At 39.1% G+C, this 24,017-nt stretch overlaps 4 protein-coding genes across 4 annotated transcripts in view; 2 read left to right on the top strand and 2 right to left on the bottom strand.

Annotated features, from left to right (window-relative positions):
• Positions 1-3,105: 3,105 nt before the first annotated feature.
• mrpl51 (mitochondrial ribosomal protein L51) lies at positions 3,106-4,893 on the top strand (the record flags this gene model as incomplete). Its single annotated transcript, XM_079836461.1, has 4 exons — positions 3,106-3,253; positions 3,417-3,481; positions 3,569-3,676; positions 4,697-4,893. The coding sequence occupies exons 2-4, from the start codon at positions 3,418-3,420 to the stop codon at positions 4,891-4,893; spliced, it is 369 nt and encodes a 122-aa protein (XP_079692587.1). The 5' UTR covers positions 3,106-3,253; position 3,417.
• A 52-nt stretch (positions 4,894-4,945) lies between these two features.
• On the bottom strand, positions 4,946-10,625 carry tfpt (TCF3 (E2A) fusion partner). Its single transcript, XM_079836460.1, has 6 exons — positions 10,376-10,625; positions 9,875-10,099; positions 8,618-8,688; positions 7,567-7,636; positions 7,335-7,469; positions 4,946-5,556 (listed from the first exon to the last, which is right to left on the bottom strand). The coding sequence occupies exons 2-6, from the start codon at positions 10,097-10,099 to the stop codon at positions 5,482-5,484; spliced, it is 576 nt and encodes a 191-aa protein (XP_079692586.1). The 5' UTR covers positions 10,376-10,625; the 3' UTR covers positions 4,946-5,481.
• Positions 10,626-10,683: 58 nt separating this feature from the next.
• ndufa3 (NADH:ubiquinone oxidoreductase subunit A3) lies at positions 10,684-14,015 on the top strand. The gene is made up of 4 exons (XM_079837299.1): positions 10,684-10,721; positions 11,706-11,777; positions 11,866-11,943; positions 13,832-14,015. The coding sequence occupies exons 1-4, from the start codon at positions 10,712-10,714 to the stop codon at positions 13,921-13,923; spliced, it is 252 nt and encodes an 83-aa protein (XP_079693425.1). The 5' UTR covers positions 10,684-10,711; the 3' UTR covers positions 13,924-14,015.
• A 70-nt stretch (positions 14,016-14,085) lies between these two features.
• Positions 14,086-24,017, bottom strand: part of LOC307138748 (BAR/IMD domain-containing adapter protein 2) — a 48,344-nt gene continuing 38,412 nt past the window's right edge. The window contains exons 12-15 of the mRNA XM_079837298.1: positions 22,548-22,610; positions 22,226-22,433; positions 18,418-18,458; positions 14,086-18,330 (exon numbers count right to left, since the gene is read on the bottom strand). Coding sequence (XP_079693424.1) covers positions 18,258-18,330; positions 18,418-18,458; positions 22,226-22,433; positions 22,548-22,610 — 385 coding nt within the window. The 3' untranslated portion in view covers positions 14,086-18,257. The remainder of the gene's footprint in view (positions 18,331-18,417; positions 18,459-22,225; positions 22,434-22,547; positions 22,611-24,017) is intronic.

The raw sequence follows: 24,017 nt of genomic DNA, 5'->3' as shown, positions 1-24,017 counted from the left end.
GCCGAATTCTCCTCTCCAGTACCCTGGCATAGACTTTCCCGGGGAGGCTGAGAAGTGTGATCCCCCTATAGTAGGAACACACCCTCCGGTCCCCCTTCTTAAAAAGAGGGACCACCACCCCGGTCTGCCATACCAGAGGCACTGTCCCCGACCGCCACGCGATGCTGCAGAGGCGTGTCAGCCAAGACAGCCCCACAACATCCAGAGACTTGAGGTACTCAGGGCGGATCTCATCCACCCCCGGTGCCTTGCCACCGAGGAGTTTCTTGACCACCTCGGTGACTTCAGCTTGGGTGATGGACGAGTCCTCCTCTGAGCCCCCAGCCTCTGCTTCCCCAATGGAAGACGTGACGGCGGGATTGAGGAGATCCTCGAAGTATTCCTTCCACCGTCCGACAACATCCCCAGTCGAGGTCAACAGCCGCCCATCGCCACTGTAAACAGCGTTGGTAGGGCACTGCTTCCCCCTCCTGAGGCGCCGGACGGTTTGCCAGAATCTCTTCGAGGCCAGCCGATAGTCCTTTTCCATGGCCTCACCGAACTCCTCCCAGGCCCGAGTTTTTGCCTCCACAACCACCCGGGCTGCAGTCCGTTTAGCCTGCCGGTACCTGTCAGCTGCCTCAGGAGTCCCACAAGCCAGCCAGGCCCGATAGGACTCCTTCTTCAGCTTGACGGCATCCCTTACTTCCGGTGTCCACCACCGGGTTCGGGGATTGCCGCCTCGACAGGCACCGGAGACCTTGCGTCCACAGCTCCGAGCAGCCGCTTTGACAATGGAGGTGGAGAACATGGTCCACTCGGACTCAATATCTCCAGCCTCCCTCGGGATCTGGTCGAAGCTCTGCCGGAGGCAGGAGTTGAAGATCTCTCTGACAGGAGACTCGGCCAAACGTTCCCAGCAGACCCTCACAGTACGTTTGGGTCTACCGAGTCTATCCAGCTTCCTCCCCCGCCATCGGATCCAACTCACCACCAGGTGGTGATCAGTTGACAGCTCCGCCCCTCTCTTCACCCGAGTGTCCAAGACATACGGCCGCAGGTCAGATGAAACGACCACAAAGTCGATCATTGACCTACGACCTAGGGTGTCCTGGTGCCATGTGCACTGATGGACACCCTTATGCTTGAACATGGTGTTCGTTATGGACAAACTGTAACTAGCACAGAAGTCCAATAACTGAACACCACTCGGGTTCAGATCAGGGGGGCCGTTCCTCCCAATCACGCCCCTCCAGGTTTCACTGTCATTGCCCACGTGGGCGTTGAAGTCCCCCAGTAGAACGACGGAGTCCCCAGTCGGAGCACTCTCCAGCACCCCTCCCAGGGACACCAAGAAGGTCGGGTACTCTGCACTGCTGTTTGGCCCGTAGGCACACACAACAGTGAGAGACCTATCCCCGAGCCGAAGCCGCAGGGAAACGACCCTCTCGTTCACCGGGGTAAACTCCAACACATGGCGGCAGAGCTGGGGGGCTATAAGCAAACCCACACCAGCCCGCCGCCTCTCACCATGGGCAACTCCAGAGTGGTGAAGAGTCCATCCCCTCTCGAGGAGTGTGGTTCCAGAGCCCAAGCCGTGCGTGGAGGTGATTCCGACTATCTCTAGTCGGAACCTCTCAACCTCACGCACAATCTCAGGCTCTTTCCCCGCCAGTGAGGTGAGAATCGGGTAGTCTAGGCCTCCTCCCTCGACTGCCGCCCGATTCGCTTTGCACCGGCCCCTTATGGTCCCTCCCGTGAGTGGTGGGCCCACGGGAAGGTGTCCCCACGTCGCTCCTTTGGGCTGAGCCCGGCCGGACCCCATGGGGGAAGGCCCGGCCACCAGGCGCTCGCATACGAGGCCCAACCCCAGGCCTGGCTCCAGGGTGGGGCCCCGGCTGCGCCGTACCGGGCGACGTCACGGTCCTCGTTTTATTTGTCATCATAAGGGTTTTTGAACCGTTTAAAATGGTTTAAAAACAGCAGGGTTACTTAACCGACAATTTTACTGTTTTGACTCATAATTTCAATGCCAACCCCATGTTATTTTCTTAATCAGGTTGGCCAGTCATCAGTTGGTAACTTTTGCAGACATAAATTATTTTCTTAATTTAAAGTAGAAAACGGTGCTGTAGGACAGATACATTTTATTTCAAAATATTTAACACAGTTTGTGCTTGTTATTAAACAGTTTGTGTGTCAAGTGTATGTGTATAGCGCATTTCATAGCCTACACACTGATAATTTTTGTTTCGCTTTCTCTCGCAGCGCATTATCAAACAGACTAAAGTTCTTGACCCTGCAGAAGAAAAATTCGCTGTTCACAACTTTTACTACAATTATTAGTTCTGGAACATCAGGAGAAAACATGAAGATATTTGAAAAAATTATCTCTTTCCTGCTCGTGTACATCCCTTTCCGCGCAAAGCGGCACTTGAGCACCTGGGGAAATATAAACCAATATATTAACTAATATATTTAACTTTCTTTTATTATTTATATTACCATTATTTACTGATATTTATTTAAATGTTTTACAGGCTGTAGTATTGTTTCACTGACGGGAAATGTAGGCTATATACTGTATATATATATATATATATATATATATATATATATATATATATATATATATATATATATATATATATATATATATATATATATAGTGCTCCAAATATAGGCTATATATGTATATATAGCCTACATTTTGAAAATAAAAATATCTTAAACTTAATCTTAAACTTTTTCAAATTTCTTTCAAATTTTCATTATTTTCATTCAGTGTCAGCAATTTAATCAAACATTTAATAAAATTTAACTGCTTATTTGCTGAAATCATTCAACTGTTGTTATATGTATAGCCTAAAGTACGTATAGCCAAGACATTTTAATTAATAGACATGAATTGTAGCATGTCTCTATTAATGTTAAATACGGAGGTGATAATAATATATTTCCTAACGCTTGCTAGTGGAGGTTGAAAAATATTATAGAAAGTCGGATTTACATACAAACACTTTATTTTCTTACGTCTGTGGTAAAATAACCTGGACTTTTAATTTGAAATAAATCGACCAATATTTTGTATTATTAATAACAAACTCGGGACTTTTATTGTGAAATACATCTAATGGCTGCTGCAGTAGTATGTACACATGGATAACACACCGGTGCCGCTAGATTTACCTGGAGGATTTTCGAAGTTTTAAAGTATTTGGCATCCAACTGTGATTTGAAACATTTTCTAACGTTCACCCCGGATTCTCTGAAGGTAAAGCGCGTTTAAAAGACTCAAATGAGTTGAGATCTAATGTCACTGTAGTACTCGCGACTGAAGGTCATGATTAGAAGAGATTTATGAAGACATTTATCACATTATCATTGATGCAAATGTAATGCTTGACAGTAAGTCTGCGTTATGAATGGTTTTGCAGTATGTCTGTGTTTGGAGGACTGTTCGGTAGGGCGGTGACCTTCTGCGCGCGACACTTCAGCACAGGTGTGTGTGTGTATTCTCCGTTCATTTTCATATCTCATATTAATGTGTTGAATATGAGTAGCATGGTGTATGCCCTGTGTCACACAGGCACTTGTGCTAGAATACGAATGCACGCCATTCCCAAACTGAAAGAGGTGGATCGATGGACGGAGAAGAGAAGCATGTTTGGACTCTATGACAACATTGGGATATTGGGTGAGTGACTTATTTAAACGTATTAATTAATGACCTACTGAACACTAGATCTCACTTTCACTATTTCTCCAATATTCAGTGTCTTGGTATTTGCTTTCAAATTGATTAGGTGCAAAATTTGTAATACAATAAAATAATAATAATAATAATTTTATGCAGGCACCAAAATAATAACGCAAAAATGTATTTACAGATTATTTGTTTACAATTATTTGATATTTACTGACTAAATAAGAGCGTACAACTCCACACAGGAAGTTCTGTAAACTTGGAACTGATTAATTTTGACTCATAAACATGAATTGCTTTCCCCAGCTCTAATGAGTCTAATTTTGCTCTCAAGATTTAAATCTGAAATACGATTAAAATGTCTTCTCTCTTTTTTTGAAATCGATTGTGAAAAGGATTGGAGCCAAAACTGGGCTACCAGAATGTTTTTTAGGAAACAGTGCATGGACAAATATGTGACCCTGGACCACAAAACCAGTCATAAGGGTGATTTATACATGGGACATATTGGGCCGAGGTACATACAACTATTTTTAAATCTGGAATCTGAGGATGCAAAAAATCTAAATATTGAGAAAATCACCTTTAAAGTTGTCCAAATGAAGTCCTTAGCCATGCATATTACTATATATATATATATATAACACTAATAATTTGTATTTTATTACTTGTGCATCAAATTACAAAAAACAAGTTACTGCTGATGTGAGTGTGTGTCTTATACAGAGTCTATGGGAGTGACGGTAAAAGTAACATCTTTCTCTCTTTTCACTGCCGTTATCAATCTCTATTTTTTCCCTCTTTTTGAAAGTTGTGAAATCACTGTTGTGGCATTTTTCTTTTGCTATTTGAGCAAATGGGGACACAAAAATATTTAATGTATTCTCTCATTCTCTGCTATACAATTTAACCCAACTATGTCGACTTCCGCTCTGAGAAACCCGTAATGTGAAAAGGGTCTATTGTTTTCAGACAGTCATCTAACGCTACGCTGACTGTGTTTGACTGCAGGTGATTTTAAAGCCCACCCAAAAGACTTGATCAGAGGGCCCGTGTGGGTCCGAGGCTTCAGCGGAAACGAGCTTCAGCATCTCATCAGAAAGAAGCGGATGGTAGGAGACCGGATGATGACAGAAGACAAGCACATCCTGGACAAGAGGATCAGCTTCCTGTACCGCCGCTTCAACAGATACGGCAAACACAGATAGACTGAACCACAGCTGGTGTATACGTCGTTTGTATCGATGTGAAGTTCATTTTGTGTCAAAAGCTGCAAATCTGTTTATTAAACTGTAAAAAAACACCTTTGTTACAATGTGAATGTCGTCTTCATTACAAAAGATCAATGTCAAGGATTGAGCTCAAATGTATGGAAGCTTGTTTCTGCCACGGAATAAACAAAGTGTATCTCTTACAGTTCGGACTTTATGACTCTCTATTCTCAGGAAAAAGTCTGGATTGTGAGATACACACAAAAATCTGAATTTGTGAGTGTATGTCTCAATTGAGTTCTAAACAAAAAAATCAGAATTATTTGTAAGTTTATATCTTACAGTTCTGACTCTTTTTCTTCGCATTATCCAAGTTTATATCTCCGAATTCTGAATTGTGGCAAATAAACAAACTAAAAATTACATCTTTTTCATCCTGTGGCTGAAACGAGCTTCCATAAAAAGCTCTACACTAATTTACTAAAAAACAAAACAACAACAACAACAACGTATCATTCACCCCCACAAAAAAGCAGTTGATTGATTTGATGCAAGCGTGGAGGTTCAGGAGTTTGGGATCGTGGATCAGTGAGAGAGTGAACTAGGACTGGGGAATCCTGTGAACGGACCCTCCGTCATGACCGGCTGCTCCGACTCCATCTGTGGGGGAAAACAAAACAACACACATCTTAATATTGTCACTAGTATAATAGTGTAACAGGCGTCACCATCACTACTGATCATAGTTGGGGTTGTGGGTTCCGCAGCATTTGTGAGTCGTGATGTTTAAAAAGCAAGAGTTAATGGAGATGTACGTCCCCTTTCTAGAGTGACACTAGCGCTGTCTCTCATTTCGAAAAGCTGCGTCCTCCAGAGGTGGCATTCGAAGGCTGCATGCGTCATCAAGGCTGTCTCATTTCAGAAAAGTAAGTAGGACACTTCAAATGTGCCCTTCTTTCACAGGAATTTGGAGTGTGCATAGGTGTATCCTTCGTTGCTGCAGATAACCCACAATTCTTTGCAAGCGAAGATGTGGTGTTTATCTTGTTTTTGTTTTTTAAGCTTACCTCAAATAGATAGTTGTGGTAAACAGGATTACAAGTGTTCAGTGATTTTTAAACGTTTCGAACAGTACTTTGCTGTCAAGGCAAGAAACATTTCATAATCATTTTCATTCATATAACTGGTGTTGAGAGCGCAACGACGCTGTGAACGTGTTGGCATAGCAACGTGAAACTTTCTGCCTGTGTCCTACGAAGGACGTCTCGTTTAATTCTGATTAAGGATACTCCGTATACTGCATCCTTCACAGGATGTGTCCTCCGGAGGAAGCAGCCTTCGAAATTAAATGAAATGAGACACAGCTATTTAATCTCTCTATTGTGTAATATAGGGCCGTATGAAATCTGTTAGATTTTTTTCCCCATATTAATTTTTCTAAAAAAAGAAATTTCAGTTTAAATTTTTTTTGGACTTTTCAGAAGTTCTGTGTTGTGTATTTAAATTTTCCTGGCAATGAAATGAAGGCATACAAAATTAATTTATCTTTTAATCATATGAAATTAAACCAACTTTTTTTGTCAAACAAAGTGCTGCACAACATAGCTTTACTGTTTTTTTTATTTTAAATTATGATACACACAGAGCATGCAGGATTCATATTTAAATAGTCTTTGCGGTTTAATATTCACAGACACGTGTCTATATAGCGATTTGATTTAAGTGTACTGCTACTGACATTCTGTGAAATTCCACGTTATACAGTAAATTCCGATTTTAAGACTGGATTCTGCAATTCCATCCATGTGTACCGCATAGTGGATATCATAGGGCCCTAGTAATATTACCTGCATACACTAATATTGAAAAGTTTGTGGTCAGTATGATGATTTTTTAAAAGAAAATACTACTTAATATCCAGCAAAGATGCATTAAATTGATCAAAAGTGACAGTAAAGTAATTTATAATGTTTCAAAAGATTTCTATTTCAAATAAATGCTGTTCTTTTGAACTTTTTAATCCATAAAACAATCCTGAAAAATAAAATGTATCATGGTTTCCACAAAAATATGAAGCAGCACAACTGTTTTCAGCATTGATAATGATCAGAAATGTTTCTTGAGCAGCAAATCAGAATATTAGAATGATTTCTGAAGGATCATGTGACACTGAAGACTGGAGTAATGATGCTGAAAATTCAGCTTTGATCTCAGGAATAAATAACATTTTAAAATGATATTCACACAGAAAACAGCTATTTTAAATTGTAATAATATTTCACTGTTTTTGCTGTATTTTTGCAGCCTTGATGGGCATACGAGACTTCTTTCAAAAACACCTCAGCGACCCCAAACCTTTGAACTGTAATGTGGGAGCAGTAACTGCTGCCTGTCCCAGGTTTATATTCTTTAAAGAGAAGTCCTCTGGTTTTTTATACCTGTGTGTCTCTCTCTCTGTCCTTTGGAACCCGGTGCCTCTTTTTCTTGGGTCCACCTGCTGACTGAAGAGGAAACGCTGGAGAAGAGCCGTCTTCATCACCACCGAGAGCAGGATCTAAAGCCTTTCCTTCATCCTGTTTGAACACATGAAGCATGTTTAGTGCCATCGGCTACAGTGTTGGAATAAATAGAGATGAATTACTTTCAAATAAATCATCAGTCGTTCCTCACCTCTAGTGGGATGGTGAGCTGTGCCGTCCTGTAATCGTCTCCATACGAGTCCAGAGTCTTCATGAGAAACCTGAGCACACACACGTGCAGCCGTTACACACAGTTATGAGTTATGACCATGTTATATTGTGTTATTATGACACTAATGTGCCAAGCGGGAGGGTTCTCTGTGTACTAAACTATTACATAAATAATACAAATTCATTTCCAGATATAATAAACACTAGCCATTGTTGGGCTGAACTTATATTGGACTCATGGATATTTCTATTAATGATAAATGCCTTTTAATTCTTGCCACTTTATTTTTTATGTTGGGATGTTTTTCATTTGTGAAGAATTAGTGTTAAAAAAAAAAAACATGGTAGAAATTACTGAATAAACATTTGATTAATCAACCAATAATTAAAAATCAGTATTCATATTCCATTTATGCTTTTAGTAATATGCACTGGTGTTTCTTATTTACAGTAGTGGGTGAAATTGATGTCCAGTTTGGGAAAATGTACATCTTCATCCTTTATTCATATATTATAAAAAATGTATTGTTGAAGATTTTGTAATCATATGGAGTAATTGTGCTTGGAGCCGATTGTTTTATTTTGTTATAACACAATGAAACATGGCAAAATGTGCAACATAAGTTTTGGCCAAGCAGGCTTTCATAGAAAAGAAATTATGAACACTTGCAAAAACAAGAGAGAACCGACACAATATTAATAACTGACTATGGTGTAGTCACTGTATGCTTTCTGTTTTTCTATATGCATTTTTTGCATAGTAAAATACAAAAAATTCATTATTTTTGCCAAATAATGTTGTCAGATAAATAATTGAACTAATTTGGGGTTTTGTTCTTCACTCATATTTAAAATATATACAATTATTTTCCTCATATTTTGATGCCATTAAAAACAAATATCCCCTCCGGACTCACTTTTAGCCACTACTGTATTTATTTATCTTTTAACGCCATATTCATGGCAAGCTTGGAGTAATAACATTTAAAATATCCATCAATAGTGTTTCTTTGAAAAACAAAGAGCTGTACCTTCTTTCTTTCCTCATTCGGCGAGTCAGTCTTTGGACTTGGTGAAGGCGTCCCAAAATCTTCTCATTTACCTGAGAACGGGTTCATAGGACTTTTGGTCAAGCCTTTCACTTAAAGGTATAGATCAGCCAAACATTACAAATCCATTACCATTTACTCACCTTCACGTCATTCCAAATCTGTGACATTATTTTTCCCCCCATGGAACACAAAAGGTGAATTTCTGAAGAATATCCTGACCCCCGTTTCTCATTTTCCACTCAAAAACTGACCTTTTGTGTTCCCCAGGAAAAAGTAAGTCATATAGTTTTGGAGCATAATATTTTTTTATTAATTTAAATTAATTTAAACATTATTTTTGTTTATTTATATAAAAATAAATAAATACGCATTTAATTTAGATTAATCTAATTTAATCTATTTGAAAAGATGAATAACTAACTACAATTTTTTTTATTTTAATAAAAAAAAAATGAATATATTATAATATTTATTTATTTATTTTAATCCAATTTATTTATTTTCTTATTATTATTTTTGGAGAGATTTTACTTCCTTAAGCAAAATACCCGACATATTAAATAAATAATACAAAAATTAAAAGGCATCTATCGATTATAAATCACCCAATTTATACACTAAAAAAAATATTATAAATCTAAAATTATTTTCTATTAAGTTGCATAATTATATATTCTACTTGCTATAGTAATGCACTGTTAAATGTATTATTTATTTTAAAATAAATAAACACTTTGATTAATCTAATTTAATCTATTTAAGAGCTTATTAACTAACTACATAACTGTTATTTTAATCACATTTTTATTTATTTTAATCTAATTTTTTTTTTTCAATTTTAAACTCATTATTATTTCCTTAAGCAAAATACCCAAAATATTAAATAAATAATACAAAAAAATTAAAAGACATCTTTTAAATATAAACACCAAATTTATACACTAAAACATAATATTATATTTATAATATAAACCTAAAATTAGTTTATAAGTTACATTACATATATATTCTACTGTTAAATGTATTATTTATTTATTATAATTGAATCTATTTAATAAGATAAATAACCAAAAAACTTTATTTAATTAAACTTTTTATTCATTTGTTTATTTATTTTATTCTAATTAATATTATTTTATTTTGTTTACAGTTTTTCTCTCGTCTTAATTTCGACTGACCCCAGGTTGAAACACCTGCTCTACACCACAGTTTAGGGCAAATGCAAAACCGGTTCACCTGCTCTATCTCTTTGCACCTCTTGCTGAGAGCTTGATACTTCCTTTTGTCCAGCTCTCTCCTCTCGTCTTCCCCATCCTGTCCGGGGCCGGCAGGGGCCCCGTCATTCTCCAGGAGCTCACTGCCGCTGGGGCCCAGCTCCACTCCGCCCGTCTCCAGCTCCGCTTCCAGAATGTGACCCCCAAACAGTGGAGGCAAAGCGAGCCCTGAGAAATCCTCCATCATCTGAAGCACATGATGAACAAACAGAACAATGCTTACATAAAAATAAACAAGAAGTGTTGTTCAACAGATGCATTCAGCAAGAACGCACCTTCTCACACAATATTTAAAGATAATGATGGAAATAATATTATTGATCAAGCATAAACTAAGCATGCTTTCTATGACCTCCTCACATGGGTTCTGTTCTGTAGTATGATATACTTGTGTAATTCACATTATTAAAAACTTAGTTTTGAACAGTTTTAATGACTGGGCTAGATTCAGCTCTGTACTCACCTTTAGTTAGTTAGTGAGTTGTAAACATCCGCACATGATGTCAGTTTATTGTAAATACTCAAGGTGTCTTTTTTTTACTCCTCATAAGTTCCGTCTAAATATCATTTAGTCGATGTACATACCCAAAGCATGTATTAGCCTAAGCTATATAATAAAATAAAACTAAAAACCTTCATTCTCGTCTACATTTCAGCTCTCAAAACAAGGCGATCTAACACAGACGCGTTTTAAATACGTCATTGACCATTGTGCCAATCCAGAGCGAGTGCGTCACCAACATGTGTTATTGAACTACAATTCCCATGATGCCAGAAGCAAAGGACTACAGAAGCAAACATGGCGGCCTGTAAGTAAATTTTGCGTGTTAGCAGCTTGAAACATGACATGTTTTATTGTAGTTCAGTTCGATTGTATTGTTTAATAACAGAATCAATTGGGAGTTGATGAGAGGTGTTATAAAATATTTGTGTAGGAAAAAACAATGAATGTATGTGCGTATACGAGAATGACCTTGGTCTCATACTAGCTGTGGTTTTCCTTGCTATGCTTCAAACATGAATACATGAGTTATATTATATCGATATAAGAACTTATATTTGTTGTGCACCTCTGACGCCTTTAGACACCTAACTAAATTTACCATGGTACTACCATGTTTTTGTTTTCGACATGTACCATGGTATTCTCAAAATCTAAATACACTAACTTCACCAGGTTTGGAACAATTCATGTTTTAATTATTAATGTTTTAACATTATTTTTTCAAATGTTTTTGAAACAAGTCACTCCAAAGCTTAATTTATTTGATCAAAAATTCAGTAAAACTGTGAATTGAAATATCATTACAAATTTGAACAGTTGTCCTGCCTCATATTTTTTTGGAAACCTTGATAAATTTTTTTTTTAAGGAAGAATAGAAAGTTCAAAAGAACATTTATTTGAAATAGAAATATTTTGTAACATTATAAATGTCTTTACTGTCACTTTATATAAATTCAATGCGTCCTTGACTCCTTGCTGAATAAAAGTATTAATTTCCTTTAAAAAACGGATCTTTCTGACCCCAAACTTTTGAATGCCAGATTATCACAGTTTCCAACAGTTCTTATACAATTGCACAATATTATGTTTTTTTGATCAAATAATGCAGCATTGGTGATGTATATCAAGTACCACAGTATTATCATATAAAACAATTACTGTGCTTGGAAGTCAAGCACTGTAATAAAATGAAATTAAACAGCACAACCGAATAAGCACATCGCTTCGCCAAGTTTTGTCTGCACAGATCTGTGCATTGATGGTACTCTTTTTTTCTTTCTTTCTTTAGTTGGCAGGTTTTTGAAGAATGCTTGGAATAAAGAGCCTGTGATCACAGTTTCCTGTGGACTCGGATTGCTGGGTGAGTGTGAGATTAATGTGCATGATCACATTATGAGTCTTCATCTTCCTGCTTTATAAATCTAACATATATTTTGTGTTTCACTCAGCTTGCATTCTGCCGGCTGTGAGCCCTTTAACAAAGTACACCGGAATGATGAACGAAGCTGTTCCATTTAATTATCCAGGTATATTATTCTTACACAATTCTTACATAGTTCAAGGTTATTTAGGTGTTTCTTCAATTGGGGGAACTTTTTAATATATTTCAGATATTGTAGACAATACAATGGTGTTTTTATTTGGTTATTATCAAAGAAATGAAAAGGCCTGGACATCTTCCACTTTTTTTTTAGGAATCCCCAACTATTTATTTATTAGGGGCCGAGCACAGATGGTGTCAGAACCCTATTGTAATTGCTCAGCCTATTATTCTTCTTCTTCCGAAATGAATCGTATTTTTGAAGGCCTAAACATGCTCAAAAACTCATGAGACTTTGCACACGCACCAGAAGTGGTGAATATTTACGTCTGATATGGGTTTCAGAATTAGGTGTGGCAAAATGGCTCGATAGTGCCACCTACAAAATATCAATTAAGCGCCATTCGTGCTATGTTTCACGTACAAGTATGAAATTCGGTACACAAATGTAACAGCCCAGTAGCTACAAAAAAGGTCCCGGGAGCAAAATCGGAAAACCCAACAGGAAGTGAGATATTTTTAATATTCTGCAGTTTTTTTTTGCAGTTTTCGCCATTTCCAGACGTTGTACTTTAAAGGTGCACTATGTAGCATTTTTTCAGAGTCATAGCGCCACCGGGTGGCGGTTGCATGGGTACGAGGGCCCTTTCATCGCTGCTTGTACAGCAATATATATTAATTTATATGATATTTGTTGTATTTTATATACATTGTATATAATTCTCAGACATTTGTGTTGAAAAGCTAAAAGGGTTAGTTCACCCAAAAATGAAAATTACCCCATGATTTACTGATCCTCAAGCCATCCTGATGTCCATTATAAACGTACTCTACACGGCTCCAGGGGATTAATAAAGGTCTTCTGAAGTGAAGCGATGCGTTTATGTAAGAAAAATATCCATATTTAAAACTTTATAAAGTAAAATATCTAGCTTCCGGCTGACCGCCTTCCGTATTCAACTTACGGAAAAAGCTTAACTGGCGTGGCGATGGCGTTGGATGTAGCGCAAGCGTTTGAACTGCAAGAGGCGTGTAAGGCGGTCTGGCCCGAAGCTAGATACTTTACTTTATAATGTGTTAAATATGGATATTTTTCTTACACAAACCTATTGATTCACTTCAGAAGGCCTTTATTAACCCCTAAGAGCCGTGTGGAGTACGTTTATAACGAATGAATGCACCTTTTTGGGCTTCAAATTTTGGGCTGTCATTATAAAGCTTGAAAGAGCCAGGACATTTTTTTTTATATATAATCTCTGATTGTGTTCGTTTGAAAGAAGAATGTTATATACACCTATGGCTTGAGGGTGATTGAATCATGGGGTAACTATCCCTTTAAAGCTACACTGTGTAACTTTTTTAGTTTATTCTTAGCTAAAAACACTTAGTTCTTTCAAAAATATATGTGCTCATTAATGTATATTTACTTCTTTCAAGTAGTAAAGTATTCTCGTAAGTTTATAATATGCCATTGAAAATACATACGGGTGAGGGGTTCGAATGCGGGTCGCCATGTTGCCCCTCCATCTTGAAAGTACATTAGCCAAAGAGGGACATACCCGTGAATTCAAGCTTTGCCTTTCGCGTTTTAACACTCGATGGCACCGTGTCCAATGTGGACGAGGTCGAACTGGAAGCCATATTAATCTTGGACTAAATCGGCCACCGTAGGAGTTCAAACGAAATCGGAATTGAGAGGAAGAGAAACTAATATTCACTGGATGGTCATATACCTTTTCACCGCTAGATGGGGGAAAATATCACACAGTGTAGCTTTAAGCTCAGTTCATTTAATCTCAACATGCATATGCAATAAGTTAGTTGAAAGTGTCATCGCCTGCCTGATCTTTATGATTCTGTTTGACTCTTTTCAGTCCCGGTTCGAGATGATGGAAACATGCCAGACGTTCCAGCGCACCCATGTGACCCACAGGGGAGAAGTCTGGAGTGGCTGAAAAACCTGTGAAAAGTCCTTCAGAATCCTGTAGAGTCCAAACCCTCCTTTCCTTCTGTCTCACTAGATGGATTGCTCTCAATAAAAGCTCTTTATTTAATTATCTTGCTGTTTCTTTAATTGATTTGTTTAGCATCATTGTTTGTGTATAGAGATTGACACACCTAAAACCACAGAGATTAACTTTGTTTATTGAAGTACATTTAAAAAAAAACAAAAAAAAACAAGAGCATGAAGTCTATAGAGTTATCATGATGTTAAAACATTCAAGAGTCCAAAATCTATGACCGATCCATAGAGACTGAATCCTGAGCCAAAAACATTTAGGGAAAGTAGTCATATGTCTGTCAGGTGGCTTCATAACACATAAGCATAAAATGATGATCAAAATAGTACACCAAAGCAGCCAGACTGACTTGTACAGTAAAGTCCTGCTTTAAATGCCAGTGTTCAGGAGTCTCTGGGATATTTAATAAAAGTACAATGTCAGCAAGGATCAAATCTGCTCAACCGCGATTACATCAGTTCGGAAATTAAAATGACAAACTAATACAGGCTAACATGCAGTGGAGTCCGAAAGTCTGAGCAGTGTAGCATTAATCTCGCAGTAATGCATTACAAGTTACGTAATCGGATTACTTTATTTTTTCAAGTAACTAGTAAAATTACATTAAAATATGAGTTACTTTGTTTTTCACTTTATTGACTAATGTTGCATTTCCTTCAGCCTGAGGCTTATTCATTTCACTTTTGGTGTGAAAGCGCCTTTACATTTGCCAAAAATAGAACTTTTTTTGCTATTAACAAGCAAGCCCAGGTGAGAAAAGTAATGCAAAAGTAACAATGCATTACTTTCAGTAAAAAGTAACTAAGTAACACATTACTTTTAAAAGTCTGAGACCATGTAAATCTGAGAAGCTTTTCATTTCAACTCAGAAATACGTTCCAGGATTGAAATGAATGAGAAATGTCATTCCAGCACTCTTTGTAGATCGCTCATCAAGAGTCATTGATCATGTGACCCAGACGGTCAGGTTTTCTTCTTGCATTGAAGCCCAAGATGCTCTTTGGATCGTCTCAAATCATGCTGGAGAACATGACACATCCAATATTGAATCTATGATCATTTTTCAATTCATCTTAAGCTGAAGCATTAATAAAACATTTGTGTAAAATATTTCAATATTCTCAGACTTTTGGACCTCACTGTATTACAGTAGACAGATATATTTACATATATAAGGTCGGAGATTAACCTTTTTGCATTATTCAATTTAAGACATCCTTATAATAGAAAAAGTTAATACAAGAAGGTATCAGAACAAACTGACCCTGGAGTGGAGAAAAAAAAATCTAAGGTTTGTGAACAAAATTATCATCAGTAAAAATGTATTATATTGGTTTCAGTGTAACATTTTTTAAGACGATTGACCTTAGTCAGGGACGCCATATTGAATTTAATGTGGATGAAAACGAGGTTATGAGGTATAGACTTACAGTCTTTACAGCGGCACAATGCTGTAAACGTCCAAGAGCATGTCATTTTCACAGTTTTTTCAGTAAGACGTTTCATCGGCTGAACAATTCATTGACATGCATTGGCATGAACAATTTTGTAGCCTCGTTTTCATAACTGTCAAAAAATGTAATATGGCGATACCCTGACCAAGATCTGTTCGTAATCAATTTAACACAAACTCAAAAGTAACTGAATCATATTTTCTTAGGTTAATTTCAAACCACTGGACATGGAAATCTCCTCTCAAAATGATGACAAAAGCATGGGAAAGGAAGAGAGTTTGGTAACTCTTTATTTTAAGGTGACGTAGTTATACGTTACTACATGTACTTACTATAGTAATAACAGTAAATTACGCATAATTACAAGTAACTAAACCAAACCCGGTAGCACTTTATTTTACAGTCCTGTTCTCCATGCACTTATTATATTATTGTAATAACTGGGTAATAACCCTTAACCTACCCCTAAACCTTACCTTAACCCATGTAGTAACCTTATATTAACCAGTACTTTAAACTAGAGTGCAAGTACACATAAGTGCACAAACTGTAAAATAAAGTGCAACCCCAAACCCTTACTCTAACCGTAACTCTATAGTAAGTACATGTAGTTAATTCATATTACTCAGCACTTATTTGAGTAGTACAATATAGCTACGTCACTTTAAAATAAAGCGTAACCTAGAGTTTTTCATGTCTTTCTTTTTAAATTCAACTACCTACAGCTACAGCACTTAACCACAGTCACATCCTCCGGCACGTCTACACTTTCCAGACCTTTCTTTCACATCTTCACATCTCCTCTCTGCACACAGCAGTCTCACTCTGAAGCTTCAGATACTTCGGTTTTCTTTTAACGCGTACGCGAGGGTATGCGCACAGTCAACGCACAGCCTTGCAAAGTATACTTCTTTTGACTTGTATGCGTACACAGGCGTTCGAAGCATGCACAGTTTTAAGCAATCTTTCACTACGAGTTACAACCATAGACTGTAAAACAATATGGACGTAGTGTTCGTGACGTCACCCATAGGATTCTGAAGAGCAGTTTTGAAGTAAGCGTAAAACAAAAAAACCCGACGTACGAAAAGTAAACTGTACGAGCTGGCCATCGCCATCTTGGCAGCGCGTCATCGCGCTTCACTCCCGGATAACAGAAAATGGGCAAAAAGGCGGGATGTGGGCGGAGCTGAAGTGACGCGATGACTAAAAGACAGCAGATAAATGGCTATCCACCTGTCACTCGAAGTGGCCACGCCCTTAATTATGCACAACTTTAATGCTTTATATAATGTAAACAAATGAGTTATACAAAAATTCACCCCCCTCACAGGTGTCATGCAAGGCAAAATTAGCCGTATAGACCAAAACCACAATTTATACCAGACTGTTAACATGTTTTTTCTGCTGTAAAGTTGGGCATTTTAACATGGGGCTCAATGAGATTCTGCTCCCTTCTGGGGCCTGTCTCTAGCGGCCAGTCGATGAATTGCAGTTTAAGTCATTTCCGTATTGGCTTCAAGAGAAACTGGGGGAGGTTGCCGCTTGGTTACAACCCATGTAAATACTGCCAAAATGATAAATGCGCATGTGCAACCTGCGCGCGGTTACAAAAATCCGGCGGTGCGCGTTCAGTAAGCCCAATTTAAACTTCTGCGTCGAGTGTACGCAGTAGCCTACGACGTACCCTGACGTGCACCTCTTCAAAAGTGTAACAACGCGTCAATTCTACGTGGACTGCAAGCGCTGTGATTGGTCTGCCAGAACCCCTCCCTCATTGGTACACATGCTCCCTCTGCATGTGTAACTGCACGTCGACAATGACGACGCAGAAGTATAAATGAAAATCGACGTATAGCCCATGGCGTAGAGGCTATGCCGCAGGTCCGACACAGAAATATAAATCAGCCTGTACGCGCGTACTCTTCTGATGACGAAATTCGCATCACACGCACTGTGCGCTGACCCTCACATACGCGTAAAAAGTGAAGTATACTTTGGCCTTTAGCCTTCAAATCCCTCACCTAGAATCTGCTGCAACTCATGACTACAAGCTTTACTTTGGGAGATTTGGGCTTTTAAAAAAATACGTAAGACAGATTGAAGGAGGGGACAAGAGACAAGAGCTGAGAACATCCTTACAGCAGACTTTCACAAACACAACGCTCCTCCAAAATCCTTTCCAACTCTTTCAAAGCCCTAATGTAATTATACTTCATTATCCATTCAATGTATTCCTTCCTTTGCCTCAAACAGCCTGCAAACCTACTTCTGGAAAGTTCCAGGGTGCCTTGTCTTTATTTAATAAAAACTTTAAAAGATAAAGAAATAATTCACCCAAAAATTATGTCAGTATTGTACAGAAAAGAGCTGTGTGTGTATATATATAAATATTATACTCACCAGGTAAATCTAAAATGTTTCATGTAACTAAACTGAGCATCTCTACTGTGAAAAAAAGCATTTTCTTTTTGTAATTTGCTGTTTCACATCTTGCATCACAGTAAAGTCTATAATATGAAATCAAATGTTATAGGTCAGATTTTCCCAACTCTATTCCATGTGCACTCATCCGAAATACAGTACATAAAAAACCTTGAAATATTTCATTTTCTGATAATGTAATACATATATAATATACATTTGATGTACTGAATGCTAATTTATCTTAATAGATTTATCTGCGCTTTAATTCTATCGGTTACCGTCTAAATGTGTTTCTGTTGGCAAAAGTGTAAAATTTGCATATTAAAGGTCCTAGGCATTAGGCATTAAGCATTAGTGACCTTATTACAGTCAGCATCTGTGGGCGTCAATCAAAGGCTCTACTGTATTAGTGGGGCGGAGCGATCATTGGTCACCGTCTTCCTGAGTCGAATATGTGCGAACGGATTGATCCTGTGAAGAGGTAAAGTTAAAATCAACAAACCCATCAGACATGGAGCGTCTTAACCTGCTCTTCTAAACAGAGGTGACTAGCTGTACCTGGTGGGTGATGGAGGTGGAGAGGTGAAATCACTGGACATCTGAGGAACATGAAAACAGTGTCAGCAGAATGTATGCCAATTTATTCTAAATCCTAGCATTATTAAGTGAGAGAAGAAAGTGAACGTTTACAATGAGAAAATGTATAATAATCTTAAATAGGAATAATCTTAAGGCAAGACACTACAAGCAAAATCATTGTATCATGCACTGGTCAATTTTGGGCTATTTTGCTTCAATAACATTCTTTGAGACTAGTGGACAGAAAACATCCATATTAACATTTAAAGGTACATTAAGTAACTTTTTGTTCAAAATATAATAATGAGTCAAGACATTGTTAATCCTTCTTCCAAAACGTGTTTTTGTCTTACGCTTACCTATGTGTTTATATTTTAGAGCTTACATGATGGTTTTCGGGGGAAATTGCGCACATACACCGATCAGGCATAACCTTATGACCACTGACCGGTGAAGTGAATAACACTGATTATCTCTTCATCACGGCACCTGTTAGTGGGAGGTATATATTAGGCAGCAAGTGAACATTTTGTTGAGTGAACAAGTTGATGAGTTAGAAGCAGGAAAAATGGGCAAGAGTAGGTATTTGAACGAGTTTGACAAGGGCCAAATTGTGATGGCTAGGTCAGAGCATCTCTAAAACTGCAGCTCTTGTGGAGTGTTCCCGGTCTGCAGTGGTCAGTCTCTATCAAAAGTGGTCCAACGAAGGAACAGTGGTGAACCGGCGACAGGGTCATGGCTCATTGATGCAAGTGGGGAGCAAAGGCTGGCCTGTGTGTTCCGATCAAGCTACTGTAGCTCAAATTGCTCAAGAAGTTAATGCTGGTTCTGACATAAAGGTGTCAGAATACACAGTGCATCAAAGTTTGTTGTGTATGGGGCAGCATAGCCGCAGACCAGTCAGGGTGCCCATCCTGACCCCTGTCCACCACCAAAAGCTCCAACAGTGGGCATGTGAGTATCAGAACTTGACAATGGAGCAATGGAAGAAAGTGGCCTTGTCAGGTGTAAGTAGGTAGAAAAGGGAGCGAGGACTCATTTGCAGGAAGAGAAGATTTATTGTAAATAATAAAATAACGCAAACATTAACAAAACACCCGTGGGGGGAGGGGGGGGGCAAAGATGAAATAAACTTAAACACCAGGAAAGGTAAACAGGAACCACGACGGAGCAGACGACATCCCACATAAGACAACAATCCAACACAGGCCTGCAGACACGAGGCGACTATAAAGGGTAACAAATCAAGAGGGGAACAGGCGGGGCCAATTAAACAATAACCAGGTAACAAGATGGACGGGGTAAACAAGAGACCAGAGACATGAAATCAACCAAAACCTGATAAACACACCACGTGTGCTCTACAGGACAAGACAGACATGTGACAGGCCTGGTCTGATGAATCACGTTTTCTTTTACATCACGTGGATGGCTGGGTGCGTGTGTGTCGCTTACCTGGGGAACACATGGCACCAGGATGCACTATGGGAAGAAGGCAAGATGGCGGAGGCAATGTTCTGCTGGGAAATCTTGAGTCCTGCCATCCATGTGGATGCTACTTTGACACGTACCACCTACCTAAGCATTGTTGCAGACCATGGCCCTGTCCCAAATGGCACACTTCATGTGCACTTTCGGTCTGTGGACTTACAATGGCCACTGCGTGCGCGTGTCTGTTAAGTCCACGAGACCGCAGGGTGTCCCATTTGTCATTTTAGGTCTCAGAAGGGTGCTCGAGAGCGCCCCCTTCGAGGTCGATATGCACCCTCGATGCGCACTTCTGCCGAGCCCGCACTGGTACGGGTTACGCAGCGGACTTCTTCCTGGCAGTCAAAGCGACATTATGTCATGAAAGTGCGGACTCAGAGGAAGACGTGAGGGTTTTAAGGTGGCATTTGGGACAGGGCCCTTGTACACCCTTTCATGGAAACGGTATTCCCTGGTGGCTGTGTCCTCTGTCAGCAGGATAATGTGCCCTGCCACAAAGCAAAAATGGTTCAGGAATGGTTTGAGGAGCACAACAACGAGTTTGAGGTGTTGACTTCGCCTCCAAATTCCCCAGATCTCAATCCAATCGAGCATCTGTGGGATGTGCTGAACAAACAAGTCCGATCCATGGAGCCCCACCTCACAACTTACAGGACTTAAAGGTAACATCTTGGTGCCAGATATCACAGCACATCTTCAGGGGTTTTAATAAAGGCCTTCTGAAGCGAAGTGTTGTGTTTGTGTAAGAAAAATATCCATATTTAAAAGTTTATAGACTAAAATAACTAACTTCCGGCGAATTGCCGTACGCATCGATTTACGGCGAAAGAGTAACCCTTGACGCATGCGTATTGACGAACCCAGAAGCGTAGAGGATAGAGCAAAACAAAACACTGGTCATGAATGTTTTAAGAGAAATGGCGGAGGATTTCGATATACAACATGACATCATGACTTTGCGTAAACATACACGCCACTTTCTTAAGCCAAATGGCGTGTTTCTGTAAGCATTTTGGGCTATCCGCGTGTATGTCTACGCCGTGTGAATCCGCGTGTATGTGTACGCCGAAACTAACCATCATCTCCGCGTGTATGTGTACGCCATGTGATTCCGTGGATTTATAAACATACTAAATTATGTTTTTTTGAAAATGTAAAAATGCAGAATGTTTCTTGTGATGGGTAGGTTTAGGGGTAGGGGCAGTGTAGGGGGATAGAATGAAACAGCGTTGATAAACACGCTAAAAAGCGATTATGCGTCTTGATAGCGCGCCAAAATGGAATAGCGAATTGGCGTGTCATACACACGCCATTTCATGAGATCAATCTGCGATATAAGAGAAGAGGGGCTTGAGTTTGTTGCCCAGCACTATCCGCGAGAGGCGTCAAAGCTTGCGATGCTTCTTTACATTGCGTCAGGGGTCACTCTTTTGCTGTAAGTCGAATTGTGTACGGCTTTTGGCCATTAATCTATCAAATAATCCATACGACTCCAGGGGGTTAATAAAGGCCTTCTGAAGGGAAGCCATGCATTTTTTTATCTTATAATAATATTATTTAGAACCTATTGTTTAATATTTGTAATCTTATATTTCTAATATATATATATAGTTTATATGATTATAGTTTATATATATACTTTATAAACTATAATCATTGGCTTCTGGTAACAGCCATACGCAAGTCTTGTTCCGGCGGAAGAGTGACCTCTGACAATGTTCGGCTGGAACTAGACTCCCCTACGCCAGTTACCGTAAGCCAGTGATTATAGTTTATAAAGTTATAAATATGGATATTTTTCACAAAAACACATTGCTTTGCTTTAGAAACTTTGCCTTTATTAACACCCTGGAGCTGTATGGAAGAAAAATGTGAAATTCTCAATACCTACTAATCTGACTTCTTCACCTCGGAAAATTCAAACAACTTCCAGTTGTTAATATAATAAAATAATATACTACAGTATCTCAAGGTAATTTCCCTTCCTGAATACTTACAATACAGTCCAATACTTCCCTGAAGTATGGTGACGCCGTCCCGTCAAGAAGCTACTATCACGACTTTAGCATCTATACACTATCACCGTCCATTTCTCTGTCCTTTTATTCGCGGCCGGGAGCTCTCTCTGGCCACAACAACCAAGAGAGAGACTCCTGAATAGAAAGATACATGTACATTTAAATCTTACAGTTGAGCGAAAATCGATGTCACCAGTTTTTACCCTATTTGCATGCAGTGTCTTGCCTTATGTAGTAATACAGTCTGAAGAGACAGTCATGATGATGGTGTGTTTTCTGACCCTGTCCCTCAGGCGTAGTCGTGGGCTCATCCTGCTGGTTTCGGGGTTCATCATGCTGTAGGGTCGTGGTCTGAAGGTGCTGATACGCTGAGATATGACGCTCCTCTCGTCCTCTGAATCAGGAGTGTCCTGCTGCAGCTGACCAGCGGGAGGAAGCCTGTCCAACTGCCCCATGCTTGTGCTGTTCACTTTAGACAGGGGAGGAGGACTGGATGATGAGAGACAAAGAGAAAAAGAGGGTATGCATAGGGATGTTATGTCAATTGTTATGTCAATTGGCTGATTATTTTAACATGTATGGGGTTTTGTTTTCCCTACAGACCTGACATCTTGTCCGGGAGTGTTTGGATGAGGCTGTGTGTAGGTGAAGGGAAACCAGCCTTTTCTATGAAGGAGAGTTTAGATAATCAGCATACATAACATGAGCATCTGAATATCTTGAGACTTCTGAGCTGGATACGTTTAGGCATAAACCTATACAGTAGCTCTTATAAGCTTGTTTTTAACTCTTTCCCCGCCATTGATGTAAATTTCTGTCATTTATGAGACGACGCTTCCCCGCCATTAATGAGCCTTTCCAACTTTCTGTGTTTTCACTGTTATGCGGTAGGGAATGCTGTTATACAGAATCTCCGGATTAAAACACAGGTAAAAAAGAAGCAGAAACAAGCAATATCATATATGTAATCATATGCATATGTAAAATAACGTGATGACCAACATCAGCCAATAAATCAAAACTGCCTAATGGTACTGAATGAAATGTTGACCCAGGACGAGCTATAGGTCTGTGAAGCTTTGGGGGTGTTGATGGGCTTGATCTACTCCATCTGTGTTTTGATCATCGTTCTGAATACGGTCCAGATGTAGTCTTTGACAAAAACAAGATTTTCTCAACTTTCTGCTCAAAATGTAGCTTTTTTTTAATGAAACTTACCCACATTCAAGTGTTGATAAAAAAGAATATATTAAAGGTGGGGTAAGTGGTATTTCAAAGCTGCTTTAGAAAAGTGTCCAAACAAAGAGTACCAAAACAAACTTATAGCCAATCAGCAGTAAGGGGCGTGTGTACTAATGATGGGGAGAAGAGAGCGCTCTCAGTGCATATCATTATTCAAAAGACACGACACAGGACGAACATTAGCTGAGCGACAACCGAAAGAGAGAGATGGCAGATAAAAAAAACTAAGGTGGAAGATGTGTGTGGAACAAAAGGCTTACGATCAGGCAAGAGGTAGGACCCGTGTAAATATCGGATCAACTGTCCAGCGCTGGATAGAACTCAAGGAGCGAAGGCCGAGGTTGCTTTATTTCTTCTCGATAGGTGAGTAACATTGATTTTGTTTTGTTTCACAGAACTAATATATGCTGGCTTTTGCTTGAATATGCTCATGTGTCATGTTCGCTTGTTCGTCTAAACCTCCTCACTGTCTGTTTCAAGCGTCAGCTCCTAAAGTGTGTCCGAAAGGTAAGATAATAAACTCCTAATATATGTTTGATTCCTTTGGTTCCACTTTTCATAATCGATATATCCCTCTAACCTTGTCATAATTGTAATATGTTCGTTAGTTGGACTGTCGTGCTCGTGCTATCGAGTTGTTCATGAGAACTGTGTTTGTGTTTTTGGAATGGAAGGGATAACTTTTTCATTGAACATTTGACCTGGATTACCATAGTAACACACATTGCTTTCACTTATTGATGACATCATACCCTCGGTCGGCCGGTTATGTATGTGTGGGGCGGAGCTATCAAAATAGGGGCGTGTTTGTTTTGGTGATTTGAAATCAAC

This window comes from Gobio gobio, assembly GCF_949357685.1.
Source record: "Gobio gobio genome assembly, chromosome: 15".
In the NCBI taxonomy this organism is placed as follows: domain Eukaryota; kingdom Metazoa; phylum Chordata; class Actinopteri; order Cypriniformes; family Gobionidae; genus Gobio; species Gobio gobio.
Note: the sequence above shows the minus strand (reverse complement) of the source record. Positions and strands in the feature narration are given on the sequence as shown.